The sequence below is a fragment of the Aquarana catesbeiana genome, unplaced genomic scaffold (assembly GCF_042186555.1).
Source record: "Aquarana catesbeiana isolate 2022-GZ unplaced genomic scaffold, ASM4218655v1 unanchor235, whole genome shotgun sequence".
Lineage (NCBI taxonomy): Eukaryota > Metazoa > Chordata > Amphibia > Anura > Ranidae > Aquarana > Aquarana catesbeiana.
In genome coordinates this window covers 1,246,286-1,266,797 of record NW_027362663.1, presented here as the reverse complement: position 1 = coordinate 1,266,797, position 20,512 = coordinate 1,246,286, and the positions used below count along the sequence as shown (strand labels likewise).

General features: G+C 46.8%; 1 protein-coding gene across 1 annotated transcript in view; it reads left to right on the top strand.

Moving 5' to 3' along the window:
- The window catches only part of LOC141121934 (uncharacterized), a 103,538-nt gene that overhangs the window by 41,175 nt on the left and 41,851 nt on the right, over nucleotides 1–20,512 (top strand). Inside the window, exons 8-13 of the mRNA XM_073611686.1 lie at nucleotides 10,522–10,641; nucleotides 10,728–10,851; nucleotides 10,968–11,065; nucleotides 11,145–11,351; nucleotides 13,759–13,900; nucleotides 16,035–17,045. Of these exons, the coding sequence (XP_073467787.1) occupies nucleotides 10,522–10,641; nucleotides 10,728–10,851; nucleotides 10,968–11,065; nucleotides 11,145–11,351; nucleotides 13,759–13,900; nucleotides 16,035–17,045 (1,702 nt within the window). The remainder of the gene's footprint in view (nucleotides 1–10,521; nucleotides 10,642–10,727; nucleotides 10,852–10,967; nucleotides 11,066–11,144; nucleotides 11,352–13,758; nucleotides 13,901–16,034; nucleotides 17,046–20,512) is intronic.

The window sequence follows — 20,512 nt, the reverse complement described above, 5'->3', positions numbered from 1 at the left end:
ATAAAAGCAAAGGAGAAGGCCTTCAAAAAATACAAGGTTGAGGGATCATCATCAGCATTCAGACATTATAAAGAATGCAACAAGAAATGTAAGGGTGCAATAAGGACGGCTAAGATAGAACATGAAAGACACATAGCGGAGGAGAGCAAAAAAAATCTCAAGAAATTCTTTAAGTATGTAAACCGTAAAAAAGGAGGACAGACCATATTGGCCCCATAAAGAATGAGGAAGGACATCTGGTTACAAAGGATGGGGAGATGGCGAAGGTATTGAATTTATTCTTCTGCTCAGTCTTCATGAGGGAATCGGGGGTCTGTAGTACCCAAAACTGCAGTGTTTATCATCATGACACATCACAGGAAGCACCTCCATGGTTAACAGAGGACAGAATTAAAATTAGACTTGAGAAACTTAACATTAATAAATCACCGGGACCAGAGGCTTGCATCCGAGGGTACTTAGGGAACTCAGTCAAGTAATTGCCAGACCATTGTTCCTAATTTTTACTGACAGTCTACTGGCTGGAATGGTACCAGATGATTGAAGAAAAGCCAATTAGCACCAACATTTAAAAAGGGCCCAAAATACATCCCTGGGATTTACAGACCAGTTAGCCTAACATCAATAGTATGTAAACTCTTGGAGGGGATTATAAGGGACTATATAAAAGTTTTTAGTAATGAGAATGGTATCATTAGTAGGGATGGGCCGAACGAACCCCTGTTCGGTTCGGACCAGAACTTCCGAACACCGCAAACATTCAGACCCAAACAACAAACCCCATTAAAGTCAATGGGACCCGAACGTCAAATATCAAAAGTGCCCATTTTGAAGGCTTAAATGCAAGTAATTAGGCATAATTGCCCTGGGGGACAAGGATCAATAAAAAAAAGTTTGTGAAATACGTCATTTTTAAATGAGCAGTGATTTTTTTATTTTTAAAGTGAAAGCCTAAAAATGAAAAAGTATAGTGCCAGGGGGGTCCCCTTAGTCTGACTGTAAAGTGGCAGATCTGTACCATGTCTAGAATCTGCTGCAGCAATAATTGAATTTATAAAGCCAAAAAAATGACATTTTTCCTGCAAGCTGCCTTTTTTTGCTAAGCAACAGCTGGGGAGCCAGTGTATATGATGAGGCTACAATGTAGTGCACTAGAAACAAGATTAGAGATTTTTTGGATACATTCTGGTTTTACTTTGACTTTGTATAGAAGTAACGGGTGCATAAAAATTGGTCTTGTTGTTAAGTAGAATCTGTTTGTAATTTTGAACTGGTACATTTTTAAAATGTAGCTCCAGCCAAAAAATCTATTTTTAAGCTTTTTGGAAAACATAAGGAAGGGTTATCACCCCTGCAACATTTGTTTTGCTGTCTGTGCTCCTCTTCAGAAGATTTCACCTCACTTTCTGTCCCAATGACAAATGTTTTTTGAAAATTTGGGGTTTTTAGTGAGACAAAGATTGGTGATATAGCATCAGTGAAGAGGAGACACGTTTTTCCCATATTAACTCTTACAGGAGAGAATTTCCCTTCCTATGGGTAGATGTCATCTCACTTCCTGTTGTCTCCTTCTGCAAGTATGAGTCGTTTGTAAGTTGGATGTTTGAAAGTAGGGGCCTGCCCTATATACTCAGCAGAAATTGGGGCCTTAGGTGTTGGTGTTGTAATTACATGCCATTGTTGAACAGTGGTAGAAAAATTGGGCCTGTGGTGGTGGTGCTGGTGCCACAACACTGTAAGTCCTCACAGTTACTCTTGGTGGGTGCTGGAATGGGTCCTGCTGTGAAATATTAGATCAAGAATTGTAATTACATGTCCCTGTTTAACAGGGGCAGAAAAATTGGGCCTTAGGCACCGGTGCCACAACACTGCAACCCCTCACAGATGCTATAGTGAGCCCTGCTGCAAAGTATTGCATCAAAAAATTGTAATTATACGCCCCTGTTAAACAAGGGCTGATAATTTGTGCCTTGGGCACTGGTGCTGCTGCCACAACACTGCAACCCCTCACAGATACTCTAGTTGGGGTGCAGGAATGAGCCCTGCTGCAAAGTATTGCATCAAAAATTGTAATTACACGCCCCTGTTAAACAGGGGCAGAAAAATTGGGCCTTGGCCACTGGTGGCGGTGCCCAGAACCAAAAATGTTCTTACAAGCTATCAGCATGAAAATTGAGGAGGAAGAGGATTGTGACTCAGCATAACAGGATAATCACTCAGCATCAGCATAGGCAGTCTTGAAGGGATCTCACATTTAAAAAAAATGGTTACATCAGCATCAGGTGCTTGGTAGCTGGTGATCCAAGACTGATTCATTTTTATGAAGGTCAGCCGATCGACCAATTCAGTGGACAGACGCACCCTGTGATCGGTTACAAAGCCTCCAGCAGCACTGAATGTGCGTTCCGAAAGAACGCTGGATGCAGGACAGGCCAGCAGCTCAATTGCATACTGTGTGAGCTCTGGCCAGTTATCCATCCTCAAGACCCAGTAACCTAGAGGATTTTCGGTCGGAAAGGTGTCCAAGTCTGATCTTGCCCCTAGGTAATCCGGCACCATGTTAATCAGATGCTGGCGATGGTTGCTGGAACCGATCAGACCTTGGGGCTGCGAACTAAAAAATTGTCTGAACGCATTGGTCAAACGGCCACCTTCTCCACCACTCCTTCTGTGACTGACCGAAGTCTTAGCAACACGTTGTCCAGGACCAGGAAATTGTAACCTCCCAGGCTCTGGAAACACATTGCACAAACCTTTCTGTAAGGCCTCCCAAAGATGTTTCATCCTCTGCTCCCTCTGCGACGGAAAGATAAGGTCCGCAACCTTACCCTTGTAACGTGGATCAAGGAGGGTTGCCAGCCAGTAATCATCCCTCCCCTTGATACCACGAATACGAGGATCCTTCCGCAGGCTCTGCAGGATCAGGGAGGCCATGCAGCGTAGGTTTGCTGAGGCATTCGGTCCAAAGTCTTCTGGGTCACTAAGGAGGACATGATCCGCAGCGAACTCCTCCCAGCCACGTACAAGTCCATGGGTTTCTTCGGACTGTAAATGATCCCTTGAAGACTTCTGCTGATGCTGAGTGCCAGGCTCCACCTCCATGCTGACAGACACAATCCTCCTCCTCCTCGTTCTCTTCGTGTGTGATTGGCAGGCACGCAGGAACACTGTCTGGATAAAGGGGTCCTTGAGAGGTAAGGAAGTCCTCCTCTTTCTCCCTCTGTTCTGCCTCAAGTGCCCTGTCCATTATTCCACGCAGCGTGTGCTCCAACAGGTGGACAAGAGGGACAGTGTCACTGATGCATGCACTGTCACTGCTCACCATCCTCGTGCCCTCCTCAAATGGTGACAGGACAGTGCATGCATCCCTGATCATAGCCCACTGCCGTGGGGAAAAAGAACCAAGGTCGCCTGACCCTGTCCTGGTGCCATAGTCGCATAGGTACACATTGATGGCCCTCTTCTGCGTGTGCAGCCGCTGCAGCATGGCCAACGTTGAGTTCCACCTAGTGGGCATGTCACAGATTAGGTGGTTTTCCTGGCCTGCCTCAGGACATCCTGTAAGCCCGGGTACCTGCCCAAGAATCGCTGCACCACCAAGTTAAGGACGTGAGCCAAACAGGGCACATGGGTCAGTTGTCCCTGTCAGAGGGCGGAGAGGAGCTCGGTGCCATTGTCGCAAACCACCATACCTGGCTTAAGCTGGCGTGGCGTCAACCACCTCTGAACCTGCCCCTGCAGAGCTGACAAAATCTCTGCCCCAGTGTGGCTCCTGTCCCCCAAGCGCACCAGCTCAAGCACCGCATGGCATCTTTTTGCCTGCGTGCTTGCGGAGCCCCTTGAACGCCTACGGAGCACCGCTGGTTCCGAGGACAAATCAGCACAGGAAGAGGCCATGGAGGAAGAAGAGGCGGGGGTGAAGGAGAGAGGTGTGGCAGAATCACCACTAGTAGAATTTTGGAGGCGTGGTGGCGGAACAACCTCCAACACTACTGTACCCTGTCCTGCATCCTTCCCAGCTGCCAAAAGAGTCACCCAGTGCGTGGTGAAAGATAGGTAACGTCCCTGTCCATGCTTGCTGGACCATGAGTCAGCGGTAATATACACCTTACCGATGACCGCACCTGTCCAGCGAGGCCAAGACATTGCCTTCCACATGCCGGTAGAGAGCCGGAATCGCCTTCCGTGAGGAAAAGTGGCTTTTGGGAACCTGCCACTGAGGAACCGCACATTCCACAAAGGGTGCAGAGTCTACCAACTGAAAAGACAGCAGTTGAAGTGCTAGCAATTTAGCCAAGCTAGCATTCAACCGGTGGGCATGTGGATGGCTGGGAGGGAACCTGGTACAATCTGACGTCGGTGTACCGATAGAAGATTGCCCGCAAGTACTTGGCTGTGACACACCTAATTCTACACCTTCATTCCTCTCAGTGCAGGTCTCAGAGAGGACTGAAGGTATAGTGGGGTTGGAGATCCCAGCTGATGAGGAGCAAGGAGAGGTCCGTTTTGTTCTTTGGTGTGGGTCTTTTAGGTACGCTTGCCAACGAACTGCATGGCAGGTTGACATATGTCTGGTCAAGCATGTGGTGCCCAAGTGGGTGATGTTTTGGCCATGCGAGATACACTTGAGACATATGTTGCAAATAGCAGTGGTGGGATCTGATGCACTCGTCTCAAAAAAGGCCCACAACAAAGAACTTTCGAAATAACGCGCAGAGAGTCGGTGTGCTGCCCTTAAGATGGCCCCTGGTGGGCATCCTGACTCGTTGGAGATGTGCCTCCTCTTCTCTCCTATCAGGCACCCACGTGGAGTCAGCGACCTCATCATCCCCTCCCTCCTCATCACTGGAGCAAACCTGGCAGTATGCTACAGCTGGGGGAACATGACTGCCAGATTTTGCCAGAATTTTTTTTTTACATTGAGCGGGAAGCCAGCTGACAGCTGATGACTCATCGGTTTTTAAGGACGCGGCGGCCAGCTTCCCGGCCCCCTTCTTAGCAACCAGCTATATACAGTGTAAAAAAAAAGAAATAAAAAAACGCAAATCGCGGCAAAATCGCTGTAAAAACATGGTACTTGCGTTTTGGATGCATTGAATTCTATTACAAGCAAAACACTGCATTTTGCAGGAAAAAAAGTCCCTGACCATTTCCAAAAACGCAGAGGCACAAAAATGCATTCATGTGAACATGTTCCATAGGAACCCATGTTAAAAAAATTCCCTGCATTTCTGCAAAATGCAAAATGCATCAAAAAATTGTGTGAATCAAGCCTAAGGTAGATATTTTACAGAAGTGGTTACTACGAGACATTTATTGGGGCTGCAGTTCCTCTGAACTCCACAAGGTGGTGAGCTCACTCATATCCATTCAGGATGTTTCTATGAATTACAGACAGGAAATGATGCCAGGCTCAGAGAGGAAGTGATGTCAGGCACAGACAGGAAGTCACCTGGAATAAAGACAGGAAGTTCCATGCGGCAGGAAATAGAAGACATTACTGGACAAAGCAGAGGAGGTAATAAGATCTTATTTTCTATTTACACCCAGTAACCCCCCGTCATGTCCGTCCTCTTCCTCCATAGTCACTGTGATGTCTTTTATCTCCAGCAGATGATGATACACACATATATAGTGTGGAAATGTAGAATAACCCCGTATATTACAATGAGGGAATTTATGGTCTGTACCACGAGGGGAGTTATTGATGTCAGTAAATGTCGGTTCCAGACATTGTATGTGGGGGGAATGAAATGATAATTAAAGGTTGGGATTAGGGAAGATTTCTGTAAGATTTTACACAGGAATGATCAGCGCCCCTCCAGAGACACTATGATGAGTCTCACAATAGGAGTCTGAAAGGGACTGGATTTTGGGGGATGAGAGGGTGAGCCTGGAATGAAAGGGGGGGGGGGGGGCAATTTTATCAAAAAGACATCCAGATGGCAATCACAATAGATTTTTCAGCTGAATACAATCATTCCGGCTGAACTGAATATCATACCTCCCAACTTTTGAACCTCAGAATAAGGGGCACTTGAGAGAGGAATTGTCACTACGCACGCCGCAGCAAAAATGGGTGTGGCCAAATGATTAAGAGTGGGAGGGGCTTATGGGGCCTGGTTAAACAAATCCCAGGCTTCATGCTTTGATTGCTGTGTCACAAGCAAGAGTCTCACAAATACAAACCCCAGCACAATCGTTTCAAAAAAATAAATAAATAAAAAGCTTCCATTACAAATGGTTTTGCACACACGGTAGGAGGATTCAGGAGTGCATTACGTAGAGTGTGAGGTTCAGCAGTACGTTACATACAGAGTGTGAGGTTCAGGAGTGCATTGCGTACAGAGTGTGAGGTTCAGGAGTGCGTTAATTACAGAGTGTGAGGTTCAGGAGTTCGTTAATTACAGAGTGTGAGTTTCAGGAGTGCATTACGTACAGAGTGCGTTACGTACAGAGTGTGAGGTTCTGGTGTGCGTTACATACAGAGTGTATTAATTACAGAGTGTGGGGTTCAGGAGTGCGTTAATTACAGAGTGTGAGGTTCAGGAGTGTGTTACGTAAAAAGTGTGAGGTTCAGGAGTGCGTTACGTACAGAGTGTGAGGTTCAGGAGTGCGTTATGTACAGAGTATGGGGTTCAGGAGTGCGTTATGTACAGAGTGTGCGGTTCAGGAGTGTGTTACGTACAGGGTGTGAGGTTCAGGTTTGCATTGCGTACAGAGTGTGAGGTTCAGGAGTGTGTTACGTACAGAGTGTGAAGTTCAGGAGTGCGTTAATTACAGAGTGTGAGGTTCAGGAGTGCATTAATTACAGAGTGTGAGGTTCAGGAGTGCGTTACGTACAGAGTGTGAGGTTCAGGAGTGCGATAAGTACAGAGTGGGTGGTTCAGGAGTGCGTTAAGTACAGAGTGTGAGGTTCAGGAGTGCGTTACGTACAGAGTGTGAGGTTCAGGAGTGCGATAAGTACAGAGTGTGAGGTTCAGGAGTGCGATAAGTACAGAGTGTGAGGTTCAGGAGTGCGTTAATTACAGAGTGTGAGGTTCAAGAGTGCGTTAATTACAGAGTGTGAGGTTCAGGAGTTCGTTAATTACAGAGTGTGAGTTTCAGGAGTGCATTACGTACAGAGTGCGTTACGTAAAGAGTGTGAGGTTCTGGTGTGCGTTACATACAGAGTGCGTTAATTACAGAGTGTGGGGTTCAGGAGTGCGTTAATTACAGAGTGTGGGGTTCAGGAGTGCGTTAATTACAGAGTGTGAGGTTCAGGAGTGCGTTACGTACAAAGTGTGAGGTTCAGGAGTGCGTTACGTACAAAGTGTGAGGTTCAGGAGTGCGTTACGTACAGAGTGTGAGGTTCAGGAGTGCGTTATGTACAGAGTATGGGGTTCAGGAGTGCGTTATGTACAGAGTGTGCGGTTCAGGAGTGTGTTACGTACAGGGTGTGAGGTTCAGGATTGCATTGCGTACAGAGTGTGAGGTTCAGGAGTGTGTTACGTACAGAGTGTGAAGTTCAGAAGTGCGTTAATTACAGAGTGTGAGGTTCAGGAGTGCGTTAAGTACAGAGTGGGAGGTTCAGGAGTGCGTTAAGTACAGAGTGTGAGGTTCAGGAGTGCGTTACGTACAGAGTGTGAGGTTCAGGAGTGCGATAAGTACAGAGTGTGAGGTTCAGGAGTGCGTTAATTACAGAGTGTGAGGTTCAGGAGTGCGTTAATTACAGAGTGTGAGGTTCAGGAGTGCGTTACGTACAGAGTGTGAGGTTCAGGAGTGCGATAAGTACAGAGTGGGAGGTTCAGGCGTGCATTAAGTACAGAGTGGTAAGTTCAGCTGAATACAATTGTTCCGGCTGAACTGAATATCATACCTCCCAACTTTTGAACTTCAGAATGAGGGACACTTGAGAGAGGAAGTGTCACTATGCACGCCGCAGCAAAAATGGGTGTGGCCAAATGATTAAGAGTGGGAGGGGCTTATGGGGCCTGGTTAAACAAAACCCGGGCTTCCTGCTTTGATTGCTGTGTCACAAGCAAGAGTCTCACAAACACAAACCCCAGCACAATCGTTTTAAAAAAAAAAAGAATAAAAAGCTTTCATTACAAATGGTTTTGCACACACGGTGGAAGTATTCAGGAGTGCATTACGTAGAGTGTGAGGTTCAGCAGTACGTTACATACAGAGTGTGAGGTTCAGGAGTGCGTTGCGTACAGAGTGTGAGGTTCAGGTGTGCGTTAATTACAGAGTGTGAGGTTCAGGAGTTTGTTAATTACAGAGTGTGAGTTTCAGGAGTGCATTACGTACAGAGTGCGTTACGTACAGAGTGTGAGGTTCAGGTGTGCGCTACATACAGACTGCGTTAATTACAGAGTGTGGGGTTCAGGAGTGCGTTCATTACAGAGTGTGTGGTTCAGGAGTGCGTTCATTACAGAGTGTGGGGTTCAGGAGTGCGTTCATTACAGAGTGTGAGGTTCAGGAGTGCGTTCATTACAGAGTGTGAGGTTCAGGAGTGTGTTACGTACAGAGTGTGAGGTTCAGGAGTGCATTAATTACAGAGTGTGAGTTTCAGAAGTGCGTTACGTACAAAGTGTGAGGTTCAGGAGTGCGATAAGTATAGAGTGGGAGGTTCAGGAGTGCGTTAAGTACAGAGTGGTAAGTTCAGCTGAATACAATCGTTCCGGCTGAACTGAATATTATACCTCCCAACTTTTGAACTTCAGAACGAGGGACACTTGAGAGAGGAAGCATCAGTATGCACGCCGCAGCAAAAATGGGTGTGGCAAAATGATTAAGAGTGGGATGGGGCTTATGGGGCCTGGTTAAACAAAACCCGGGCTTCCTGCTTTGATTGCTGTGTCACAAGCAAGAGTCTCAAAAACACAAACCCCAGCACAATCGTTTAAAAAAAAAAGAATAAAAAGCTTCCATTACAAATGGTTTTGCACACACAATGAAAGGATTTAGGAGTGCATTACGTACAGAGTGTGAGGTTCAGGAGTGTGTTACGTACAGAGTGTGAGGTTCAGGAGTGCGTTACGTACAGAGTGTGAGGTTCAGGAGTGCGTTATGTACAGTGTGAGGTTCAGGAGTGCGTTAAGTACAGAGTGTGTGGTTCAGGAGTGCGTTACATACATACAGTTCCCTGTTATCCTGTGCATACAGGAACTTCTAATTTCCCTGTAACTCAGGATATGCTGGCAGTTGTAGTCCCCCTGACAATATGGTCATGCTGGCAGTTGTAGTCCCCCTGTCAGTTGGTCATGTTGGCAGTTGTAGTCCCCATGTCAGTTGGTCATGCTTGCAGTTGTAGTGCCCCTGTCAGTTTAAAACATGCTGGCAGTTGTTTTACTGATAAATCAAAGGGGCCAAAATGTCACCCCTGAGCAGTAATATATTTCTATCCCCCTTGGTGAAAATGGAGATGACCCCATCTATAAGGATATACAGTACATACACACACAGCACAAGGACGTGTTCACACTACGTTTCTCAGTACTGTAGTTCCTCTGAACTCCACAAGGTGGTGATCTCACTTCTACCCAGACAGGAAGTCTCTATGGAATACAGGAAGTGATGTCAGAAAGTTCCACGTGAGAGGAAGTAGAGAGGAGACATTATCTGGAACTGGCGACAGAGGAGGTAACACGTAGATTAACTCCTTCAGGGGGATCAGTTGATGATTAATATATTTTGCTTCCAAAGCTGGCCATACATGGTTCAGTTTTATTGTTCATCCAGCGGGATGAGAGAAAAAAACTGAAGTGATTCCCCCATCCACACATTGGAGGGGGATGGGGGAATCCTCCCCGCTGCACTATTGTATTCTGACAATGGGGGGCGCTCCTCCGCTCTCAGAATACACAGATCAGTGATGAAGCTATTGGCTGCAGCCGCTGATGGAGTGACTTTTATCGGGCAGTGACCACACATGGATGGAAATGTGACCGATCCCTGCTGAACCAGCTGAATTTCCATGTCTCTATGGTCACCATAAGTGACTTCCTCCCCTCCCCCTCATCTCCTTCATTATGTAAGTCATGCTGAGATAATCTCCCATTGGCTGAGCAATATTCTCATTTGTCTCTGAGCTCCTTCTTGCTATTCCTCGTCCTGCCTGTTGTTTCCTTGGATTGATTTTCTGTGTAGTGACCCCGGCTTCATCTCTTGGATGCGCTCGTCTGTTGCTTGTCCTGACCTTTATCCTGATTCCTGGATCTCCTCCTCATCTCTCCTCCATATCCTCTTGATGTGGATGGACTCTTGGCATCCTCACTTGCAAAATGGGACTGTTAGTCCTGTGTTGTATATAGTCACACCAGAATTGCTTACGGCAAGCCTTTTAACCTATGGATTGGGGAACCTTTGTAGGTAAATTACACCTCAGTTTGAAGTGGGCCTTTAATAAATAGACGACTGCCTGGAGAGGTGAGGAGGATTCTGGGAGGTCACATGACATCACTCTTATCTTTATTAATAAAAAACACAGACCTGTCCGGAGAGGTGAGGAGGATTTTGAGAATTTAATTTACATAGTTTTCCTCCTGTGAAGTCTGGAGATCATATGACCATCACATTGCCTCCACCTCCCTCCCTGATAGAATAGAGAAATACAAAGAAGATTCTAGAAGTCACCAGAGAGATCATGGAGGAGAGGTGAGCGGTGCTGGGAATTCTGGGACATTATCCAGTAACAGACAAGGGATGTGTCTGGATGGTGACTGTATCATTGTGTGTGTCAGGTTCCTATAAGGTGTCAGGATGTCACTGTCTATTTCTCCATGGAGGAGTGGGAGTATTTAGAAGGACACAAGGATCTCTACAAGGACGTCATGATGGACAATCAGCCGCCCCTCACATCACCGGGTAAGAGGAGACTTTATTGTAAAAGAGAGAGCAGTACGGAGGGTCCACCTAGATCCCCCATCATCTGATAAACACATAGAAACAATGTATTCAGTCAGTGTGTGTGTTTCCTACAGATGGATCCAGTAATGAGAACTCACCAGAGAGATGTCCCCGTCCTCTGTATTCCCGGGATTCCACACAGGAAGATCACACCATCCCTCACCATCATCAGGTAGATGATTGACAATTATTGGTAGTTCTGATTTATACACAGTATGATTGTTACAATGAATGTTTTATTATATATCCAGAGTGGAAACCTCGGGGATGATAATATTGATGTTAAAGAAGAGTATAAAGAGGAGGATGAGGAGTATGGAGTGATGGAGGAGTTATCAGGAGGACACAAGGATATGATGGAGCCACCTAATACCAGGAACCCACCAGAGAGATGTCCCCATCCTCTGTATTCCCGGGATTCCACACAGGAAGGTCGCACCATCCCTCACTGTTACAAGGTTGGTGGAATGGAGCATCTAGAACATTGTCTCCTAGAGATGATGTGTGGATTTTTGTGAAGTGATGTCACAATAATAAATCTTATGCCGCATACACACGGTCGGACTTTCTAGAAAGCTAGGTCCGACGTACTTGCCGCCAGACTTCCGGCGGACTACCGCCGGACTTTCTGAACAGCCGGACTTGCCTACACACGGCCGGACTTTCCGGAATCCGGTCTTCCCGACGGACTTCCGCCGGACTTTCAGAATGATCGGACTTTCCCACACACGGACAAGTCCGTTCATTTTGAACGTGACTTGGGTACGACGGGACTAGAAAAGGAATTCAATCTCGCCGCTTTTTTTGGCGAGATTGAAACCTTGCGAGCCCCGTCGCAGGCCCTTAGGTCTGGTATGGAACTTTAAGGGGAACCCCCTACGCCGAAAAACCGGCGTGGGGGTCCCCCCAAAATCCATACCAGACCCCGATCCGAGCACGCAGCCCGGCCGGTCAGGAAAGGGGGTGGGGACGAACGAGCGCCCCCCCCCCCCCCTGAACCGTACCAGGCCGCATGCCCTCAACATGGGGGGGTGCTTTGGGGGAGGGGGCGCCTTGCGGTGCCCCCCCCACCACAAAGCACCTTGTCCCCATGTTGATGAGGACAAGGGCCTCTTCCCGACAACCCTGGCCGTTGGTTGTCGGGGTCTGCGGGCGGGGGGCTTATCGGAATCCGGGAGCCCCCTATAATAAGAGGGCCCCCAGATCCCGGCCCCCCCACCCTATGTGAATGAGTATGGGGTACATGGTACCCCTACCCATTCACCTAGCTAAAAAGTGTCAATAATAAAACACAACACAGGTTTTTAAAATAATTTATTAAACAGCTCCGGGGGGGGTCTTCTTCCGTCTTCAGGGGTCCCTCTGGTTCATCTTCTCCCGGCGTCCGGTTGGTTCTTCTCCGCTCTCCGGCCTCTTCTCCCGGTGTCCCAGGTCTTCGGCCGGCCCCTCCGCTGTCTTCAGGTAGCTCTATTGCCAGCGGAGGTCCGGACTTCTTGGCTTCTTGTGTTCTCTTCTCTTCTCTTCCCCCAGATGTTGACACGACGCTCTCTCCGGCTGGACTGGTCTCTGAGGGCTGCGTTGTGACTTATATAGGCGGAGACCCCGCCCCCATATGATGTCACAGTCCCTGGGCATGCTGGGACTGTGACGTTTTAGGGGGCGTGGTCGACCACGCCCCCTAAAACGTCACAGTCCCAGCATGCCCAGGGACTGTGACATCATATGGGGCCGGGGTCTCCGCCTATATAAGTCACAACGCAGCCCTCAGAGACCAGTCCAGCCGGAGAGAGCGTCGTGTCAACATCTGGGGGAAGAGAAGAGAAGAGAACACAAGAAGCCAAGAAGTCCGGACCTCCGCTGGCAATAGAGCTACCTGAAGACAGCGGAGGGGCCGGCCGAAGACCTGGGACACCGGGAGAAGAGGCCGGAGAGCGGAGAAGAACCAACCGGACGCCGGGAGAAGATGAACCAGAGGGACCCCCGAAGACGGAAGAAGACCCCCCCCCCGGAGCTGTTTAATAAATTATTTTAAAAACCTGTGTTGTGTTTTATTATTGACACTTTTTAGCTAGGTGAATGGGTAGGGGTACCATGTACCCCATACTCATTCACATAGGGTGGGGGGGCCGGGATCTGGGGGCCCTCTTATTATAGGGGGCTCCCGGATTCCGATAAGCCCCCCGCCCGCAGACCCCGACAACCAACGGCCAGGGTTGTCGGGAAGAGGCCCTTGTCCTCATCAACATAGGGACAAGGTGCTTTGTGGTGGGGGGGCACCGCAAGGCGCCCCCTCCCCCAAAGCACCCCCCATGTTGAGGGCATGCGGCCTGGTACGGTTCAGGAGGGGGGGGGGCGCTCGTTCGTCCCCACCCCCTTTCCTGACCGGCCGGGCTGCGTGCTCGGATCGGGGTCTGGTATGGATTTTGGGGGGACCCCCACGCCGGTTTTTCGGCGTAGGGGGTTCCCCTTAAAGTTCCATACCAGACCTAAGGGCCTGGGATGCCCCCCGCGCTCGCCGCAATGGGAAAATTAGTTTTTCCTATTGCAGCGAGCGCGAGATGCAGTAACCTGCTCCTCCGTCGTATCTGGTCCTTCGGACTAGCATACAGACGAACGGGCTTTCCGTCAGGAACTGAGTCCGGCGGAGGTACGACGTAAAGATTTGAAGCAGGCTTCAAATCTAAAGTACGTCGGATTTCCACCCGAAACGGTCCGTCGGAAGTCCGATGGAGACCACACACGGTCGGATTGTCCGCCGGACTTGGTCCGGCGGCGTCCGTCGGACTTTTGCAGGTGAAAAGTCCGACCGTGTGTACGCGGCATTATAGTTTACGGATGATTTTCACTTTAATTTTCTTGATTTAGTGTGGAGATCCAATCGATATTGAATTTGAAGTGAAATCAGAAGAAGAAGAGAGGTATGTGAGGGATGATCAGCAGTCTATGGAGGAGGATGGAATAACGGGGACATTTATAGAGGAGGACACTCCTACAGAGATCAGCACAGGTGTGTCATTAACACTAAATACATTCCTCCACCCATACTGCTCACTGATTGGTCCAGAGTAGGGCGGGGACTGGGTGATATCAGCCTGTAATCCCCTGGTCACTTTCCTGAGCTGTGTTCCCCGTCCTGTATTCCTGTATTTCTCTCCGATAATCTTCCTTCTCTGTGCTGCAGACATAATTTATGTATCTAGACTAGATTCATGGGGGTTAGCTGGCAGCAAAATGTTGATTTTTGCCATAAATGTTGCGCTACCTAGGCACCTTGGACATGTGCTGTGGGTATCCTGCATCATGCCCAGTTATAGCATGATCTCTGGCAGAGCAATTTTCCCAGGGTTATTTGCTCTGTTATCTGCTAGTTGTGCCGGGTGGAGGGATATGTCTGTATAGTCTCAGACCCAAGTCACTGAGTGCAGTCTCAGGAGATGGGAGGCAGCGGTGTGGGACCTCTGCAACTTGTCTCATGTAAACATTTACTGAATACCAATATTATCAGTCCTGACCATTACACTATATACTCTATGTTGTACATTACATACTCCTGACCCCTGCACTATATACTCTATGTTGTACATTACATCATTCTGATACTATATAGTCCTATCTGTTGTATCTTATACAATATGTTGTACATTACATAGTCCTGACTTCTGCTCTCTCCCCTCTACCCTCTGCTATATATACACATAATATGTATTCTCTTTTGTTACACCCATTTTCTTCCAGCTGGACATTTTATATCTGATGATTTGATTGGAGCACAGACTTTTACATGTTGGTAATAATGTGATAACATCCTCAAACTTTGGAACCTTAACCACTTCAATACCAGGCACTTACGCCCCTTCCTGCGCAGGACAATTTTCAGCTGTCAGCGCTGTCACACTTTGAATGACAATTGCGCGGTCATGTAACACTGCACCCAAACAAAATTTTTATCATTTTCTTCCCACATATAGAGCTTTCTTTTGGTGGTATTTCATCACCTCTGGGTTTTGTATTTTTTGATAAACAAACTAAGAAATACCAAAATTTTTGAAAAAAAAAAGTTTTTCTTTTTCTTTTGTTTTTCCCTTCACTGACGGGCACTAATGAGGCGGCACTGATGAGGAGGCACTGATATGTAGAATTGATGGGCAGTGATAGGCGGCACTGATATGCAGCAATGATGGGCACTGACAGGCGGCTCTGATGGGCACTGACAGGCGGGTGTGATGGGCACTGACAGGTGGCACTGATGGGCAGCACTGATGATGAGGTACTGATGTGTTACTACTGGGCACTGATTGGCACTGTGGTGGGCTCTGATTGGAACTGTGGTGGGCACTGATTGACACTGTGGTGGACACTTGAAGGGTTTTATATTGGGGTGGATGCTGGGCACTGATTGGTAGTGTTTTTTGTACATTTGAGGGGGCTGTGCTGATAATTAATGTGCTCATTATTAGCACAAACCCCCCCCCCGACAGGGAGAGCCGCCGATCGCTTCTGATCGGCTCTCACTGTCAGCAAGAACCGGGAAATGGCGTTTACCGGTACTTCCCGATTCACCCTGTGATCAGCTGTGATTGGTCACGGCTGATCACGTGGTAAGAAGCCAGTAGGGATAACAGAACCACTTCCCGGCCATCAATCTGCTATAGGCCGGGCGGGAAGTGGTTAAACAGAAAGTGATAATGAGGGAGGAGTCAATAACCCAATGATGGTGGTCTTCAGGATCAGTCCAGTCTTCTTCATCTTGGTTGTTCTCCCCCCATCCTCACTCTCTGACCTCTGGTGGGGCTCAGCCCCGCTGTTATTCATGACTAAATCATGGACTAAATAAGGAAGTGCAGTACTTCTTGTGTTGGGAAGATGACAATGAGTGATAGAGGGGGTGGGGACACTCGTCCTATAATCCCCTCATCACTGTCACTCCTATAAAAGACAGTTCTCGTTGTTTCCTCACTCGCTGACTAAGGTCCATGGATAAAGAAATGAACTGGTAGGAGATCAGAGGACCCATTTACTAGTTACCTTGAGGGGGGAATTGTAAGATCCTCAGAGACAAAGCTGTCTAATGTGGGCGGAGTCGTGGTTTAGGGGAACCAATCTGCTCATGTCTAGTAATAATCTTTTTATCTCTATTTTAGTAGATGGACGGGAGATGAGGAAAACCTCAGAGGATTGTCTCACTTTGTCTCCAGACTGTAAAGTAGAAGATGAGGACATCACACAGTATAGTCCAGGAGAAAACCCGGCTACCTCAAATGTCCATCCGGCACCACACAGTGTAGATGGACCATCGTATTCCTCTTATCCTGAGGAGCCTCAGACTGTGAGGGACGGTGCCGTCCTTCCAACAGAGAAGAGGTTTTCCTGTACTGAGTGCGGGAAGGGTTTCCATTATGAATCCAAACTTAATAGGCATAAAAGATCTCACACAGGAGAGAAGCCACATTCCTGTCCCGAGTGCAGGAAATGTTTTATACAAAAATCAGACCTTGTCATACATCAGCGATCTCACACGGGGGAGAAGCCGTATTCCTGTCCTGAGTGTGAGAAATGTTTTATACAAAAATCAGACCTTGTCACACATCAGAGATCTCACACAGGGGAAAAGCCGTACTCCTGTCCTGAGTGCGGGAAATGTTTTTCACAGAAGTCCAATCTTTACAAACATCAGAGATCTCACACGGGGGAGAAGGCACATTCCTGTCCTGAGTGCGGGAAATGTTTTTCAGTGAAGTCCAATCTTAACAAACATCAGAGATCTCATACGGGGGAGAAGCCGTATTCCTGTCCTGATTGCGGCAAATTTTTTTCAATGAAGTCCGATCTTCACACACATCAGAGATCTCACACAGGGGAGAAGCCGTATTCCTGTCCTCAGTGTGGGAAATGTTTTTCACAGAAGTCCAGTCTTTACAAACATCAGAGATCTCACACAGGGGAGAAGCCGTATTCCTGTCCTCAGTGTGGGATCTGTTTTTCAGACAATTCCAATTTTAGCAGGCATCGGAGATCTCACACGGGGGAGAAGCCATATTCCTGTCCTGAGTGCAGGAAATGTTTCTCACAGAAGTCCCATCTTTACAAACATCAGAAATCTCACACGCGGAGAAGCCATTTTCCTGTCCTGAGTGAGGGAATTGTTCCTCACTGAAGTCCTGTCTTCCTGCACATCAGGGATTCCACACAACCCTTGAGGTGAATTAGTACCTTGAGTGTGGGAAATGTCTTCTATATGAATGTTGCTGGACATCACAGCTCTCATGTGGGGAAGAAGCACACCCTGATATACACCTCAGATATACTCCATGGCTGATCTTCATCATGTAAGAAACAGTTCCAGGGGTGTGGACATTTAAAAAAAAAATGATTTGTCCGAGGGACTAAATCCGGTCCCAATCTCCTTGTCTCTTATGACAATCTCATTGAAATCATTGAAAACTACAAGCCGACATCGGCAAAGGACAGAACTCTGTGAATGAATGGCACGGCCGCGGTCTTTTCATAAAGTGACAGCCGGTACGGGGAACTTCTCCCCGCACTGATGTCACACAGAGGACTCGGATCGCTGAGCCGCTGCAGGAACACGTAACATGTTACCAAAGGTGAATGTTTCCTTTAACTTTTTCACTGCCAGACCTGGCTTTGCAAGTTTTTTTGCTCACATGTTTAACCCCTTCAATACTGGACACTTTCACTCCATTTTTGCCTAGGCCATTTTTCAGCTTTCAGCGCTCTCACACTTTGAATGACAATTGCACGGTCATGTAACACTGTACCCCAAAAAAATTGATGTCCTTTTTTCACACAAATAGAGCTTTCTTTTGGTGGTATTTGATCACCTCTGGGGTTTTTTATTTGTTTGTGCTAGAAATAAAAAAAGACAAAAAAATTCTGAAAGTTTTTCTTTGTTTCTTTTTTAAAATGTTGTAAATAAGTAAGTTTTCTCCTTCACTGATGAGGAGGTACTGACAAGCATCCCTGATTGGCATCACAGGTGGGCATTGGGGGTCATCACTGGCGATCATTGCTAAAGGGCCTGTATTGATAATCAATGCTGAATATCAGTGCAGATCCCCCCTGTCAGGAGATCCGCTGATTGGCTCTCCTCTACTCTCACCTTGTCAGCATGAATAAAGGAAAGCTGATAACCGGCACTTCCTGGTTACAATGTGATTAGCTTTGATTGGACGCAGCTGATCACATGGTAAAGGGCCTACATCATAGGCTCTTTACCGAGATTGAAGATGTGGTGTGTATGACCCACACACCACACCACCGCGTGCCCGAGCGGCTTATTTTTCTGGACTTCATATGACATCCAGTCAGGATAATGGAACCCCCGGCCTGGCCATCATTCTGCTATAGGCCGGGCGGGAAGGAGATAAAAAAATCATTTTAGGCCTGTAGATTATAAAAAATCCCCAACACATTATATAATTTCTGAAAGCAGACACCCTAGAGAATAAAATTGTGGTAGTTCCAATTTTTTATGTCACACGATATTATTGCAAAAGTCTAGGAAAATTTCTGTAAAAAACACACAAGTTCATTTCGGGGGGCACAAAAACACAATAAATGACCCAATTTTTTGGTAAAAGCCGAGGTTGCACCAAATAAATAGATACCCAACATGTCAAACCTTAAATTTGTGTGCGCCTGTGAAATGGTGACAGACTTCAGTACTCTATATTTTCTATAGATGACTCCTTAAAAGCTCCCTATAGGTCATCAGTTTGGTGTTATGGAGGAGGTCTGGTGATAGAATTATTGCTCTCATTCCAGTGTGCGACGATATGTAACATGTGTATCGCAATCAACGTTTTCAGGCGTAGGCGCCGCAATGTGTAAGTTTATGTTTGTATATGTGGGGCGGGGCCTCAGAGTTTTTTTGGTGTGGGGGGGTATGTGCCTGGGTTTAAATTTAATTTTGTACAATTAAAAAAATAAAAACAATTTCATCACATAGAGAAGCCTTTTTCAACCAGGGTACCTTGAGGTTTCTTCAGGGGCGCCTTGGCAAAATGCTGAACAATTGCTCCAAAATTGTGTACAAGCCGGAGGGTGGATGAAGCCTTTTAGTTACACAAAGCCTCAGGTTTTCATTGTACACCATTACAACCTTCTAGCTGCCAACCTCCTAATGGCCAATGACTTCATGAGCTGATAAGGAGGATGTCAGTTGCCTGAATATCATCCTTGTGTGACCCTCCCCCACCTCTCTCCATCAGCTTTGGGGTCTCATTAGCTGAGTGATGGCGAAAAACTGAGGGGGAAGAGAAACATTGGAATACTAGTCAGTACCAGTTTGCAAAAGTCTATTTAGTTTGGAAGAATAAATCACTTATAACGTTGGGTGTCCTATTTGATGTTGTTGCATTATGTAGAACTAATAGAAGAGTTTTTACATTTTAGATTGGAGCGGCTCAAGACTGTCCATAATTTTGGAGGGCGCCTTGACTGAAAAAAGGTTGAGTAACACTGACATAGAGGACAAAAAGTCCCCTATGTGATGAGTTTTTGGTGACGGGTTCTCTTTAATGAGACATCCAGGGTCTAAAAGACCCCCAATGTCCCCCCTGTGCTCCACTGAATGTAATGTAATACAGATCACACTGCATTATATTCTTTCCTGGCCTTGATGGTGAGGAAACTGTCACCAGGGACCTGGAAGTGATGTCATACATGTCACTTCCGGGTCAGGAAGAAGAAGGGGAGGAGATCAGATGTGTGTCCTCTCTCCTCCCTCCCCTCTACCCATCATCACCTGCTATGCAGATGGGCAAGAGGAGCCCGGGATACATAGCGGGTGTGTGTCGGGGGGGCACTTTACTGGGGGGGTGTAAAAATTCGCCACCCAAATGCTTCCAATCCGACAAGTAAACCTGCTCCTTGCTTGTCCACAGCAGGGCTAAATGTTAAAAAAAAAAAAAAAAAAAAAAAAAAAACCTTACCTGTCCGCCCCTCAGAACTGCATGTCCCGGGTGTCAGTTGATAGGAATTGTACATCCCTGAGTTCATAAGGAGATCAGAGATCACCAAAGACATGGATGAAGTGTTGTACCGTGTTGGCCATTGATAGCAGGAGAAAAATAAAAATGCAGAGAGGTTGGCTGAGTACATTTTGTGGTGGAAGATTTCACAAACACTTAGAGGTCTATTAAAAAATTAGTTGAACAAATGTGAGCGGTATTCACCCAGCTGTGATGAATATTGGATGTATTTTATTTCATACACTGATTTCCTTGGCTCCATCTAGTGGCCATAATGCAGTATTGCAATATTTTTACTAATGGAGGTATGTCAGGAAAAATACCCCATTATGGTCACTAGATGGAGCTGACAATCATAGGAAATCACTTTGTTACATTATGGCCAGAATATGTAATATAGATAAGAAAGTGCAGCGCTAACCTATAAACATAATTATATATTATTATGAATACACTTGTAAAACAAACAGTGATATGTATAATAAACTAAAGTGAAATATGGGACAACAAAAGGACCACAGTCCATAAACTCTGAATTAGTGGAATGGAGGTCTTCTCCAAGAGTAGAGTACCATAAACCCCGGAAGGGTTAGGTAAGCACTCGGATGGTAAGGCGACCACAGATG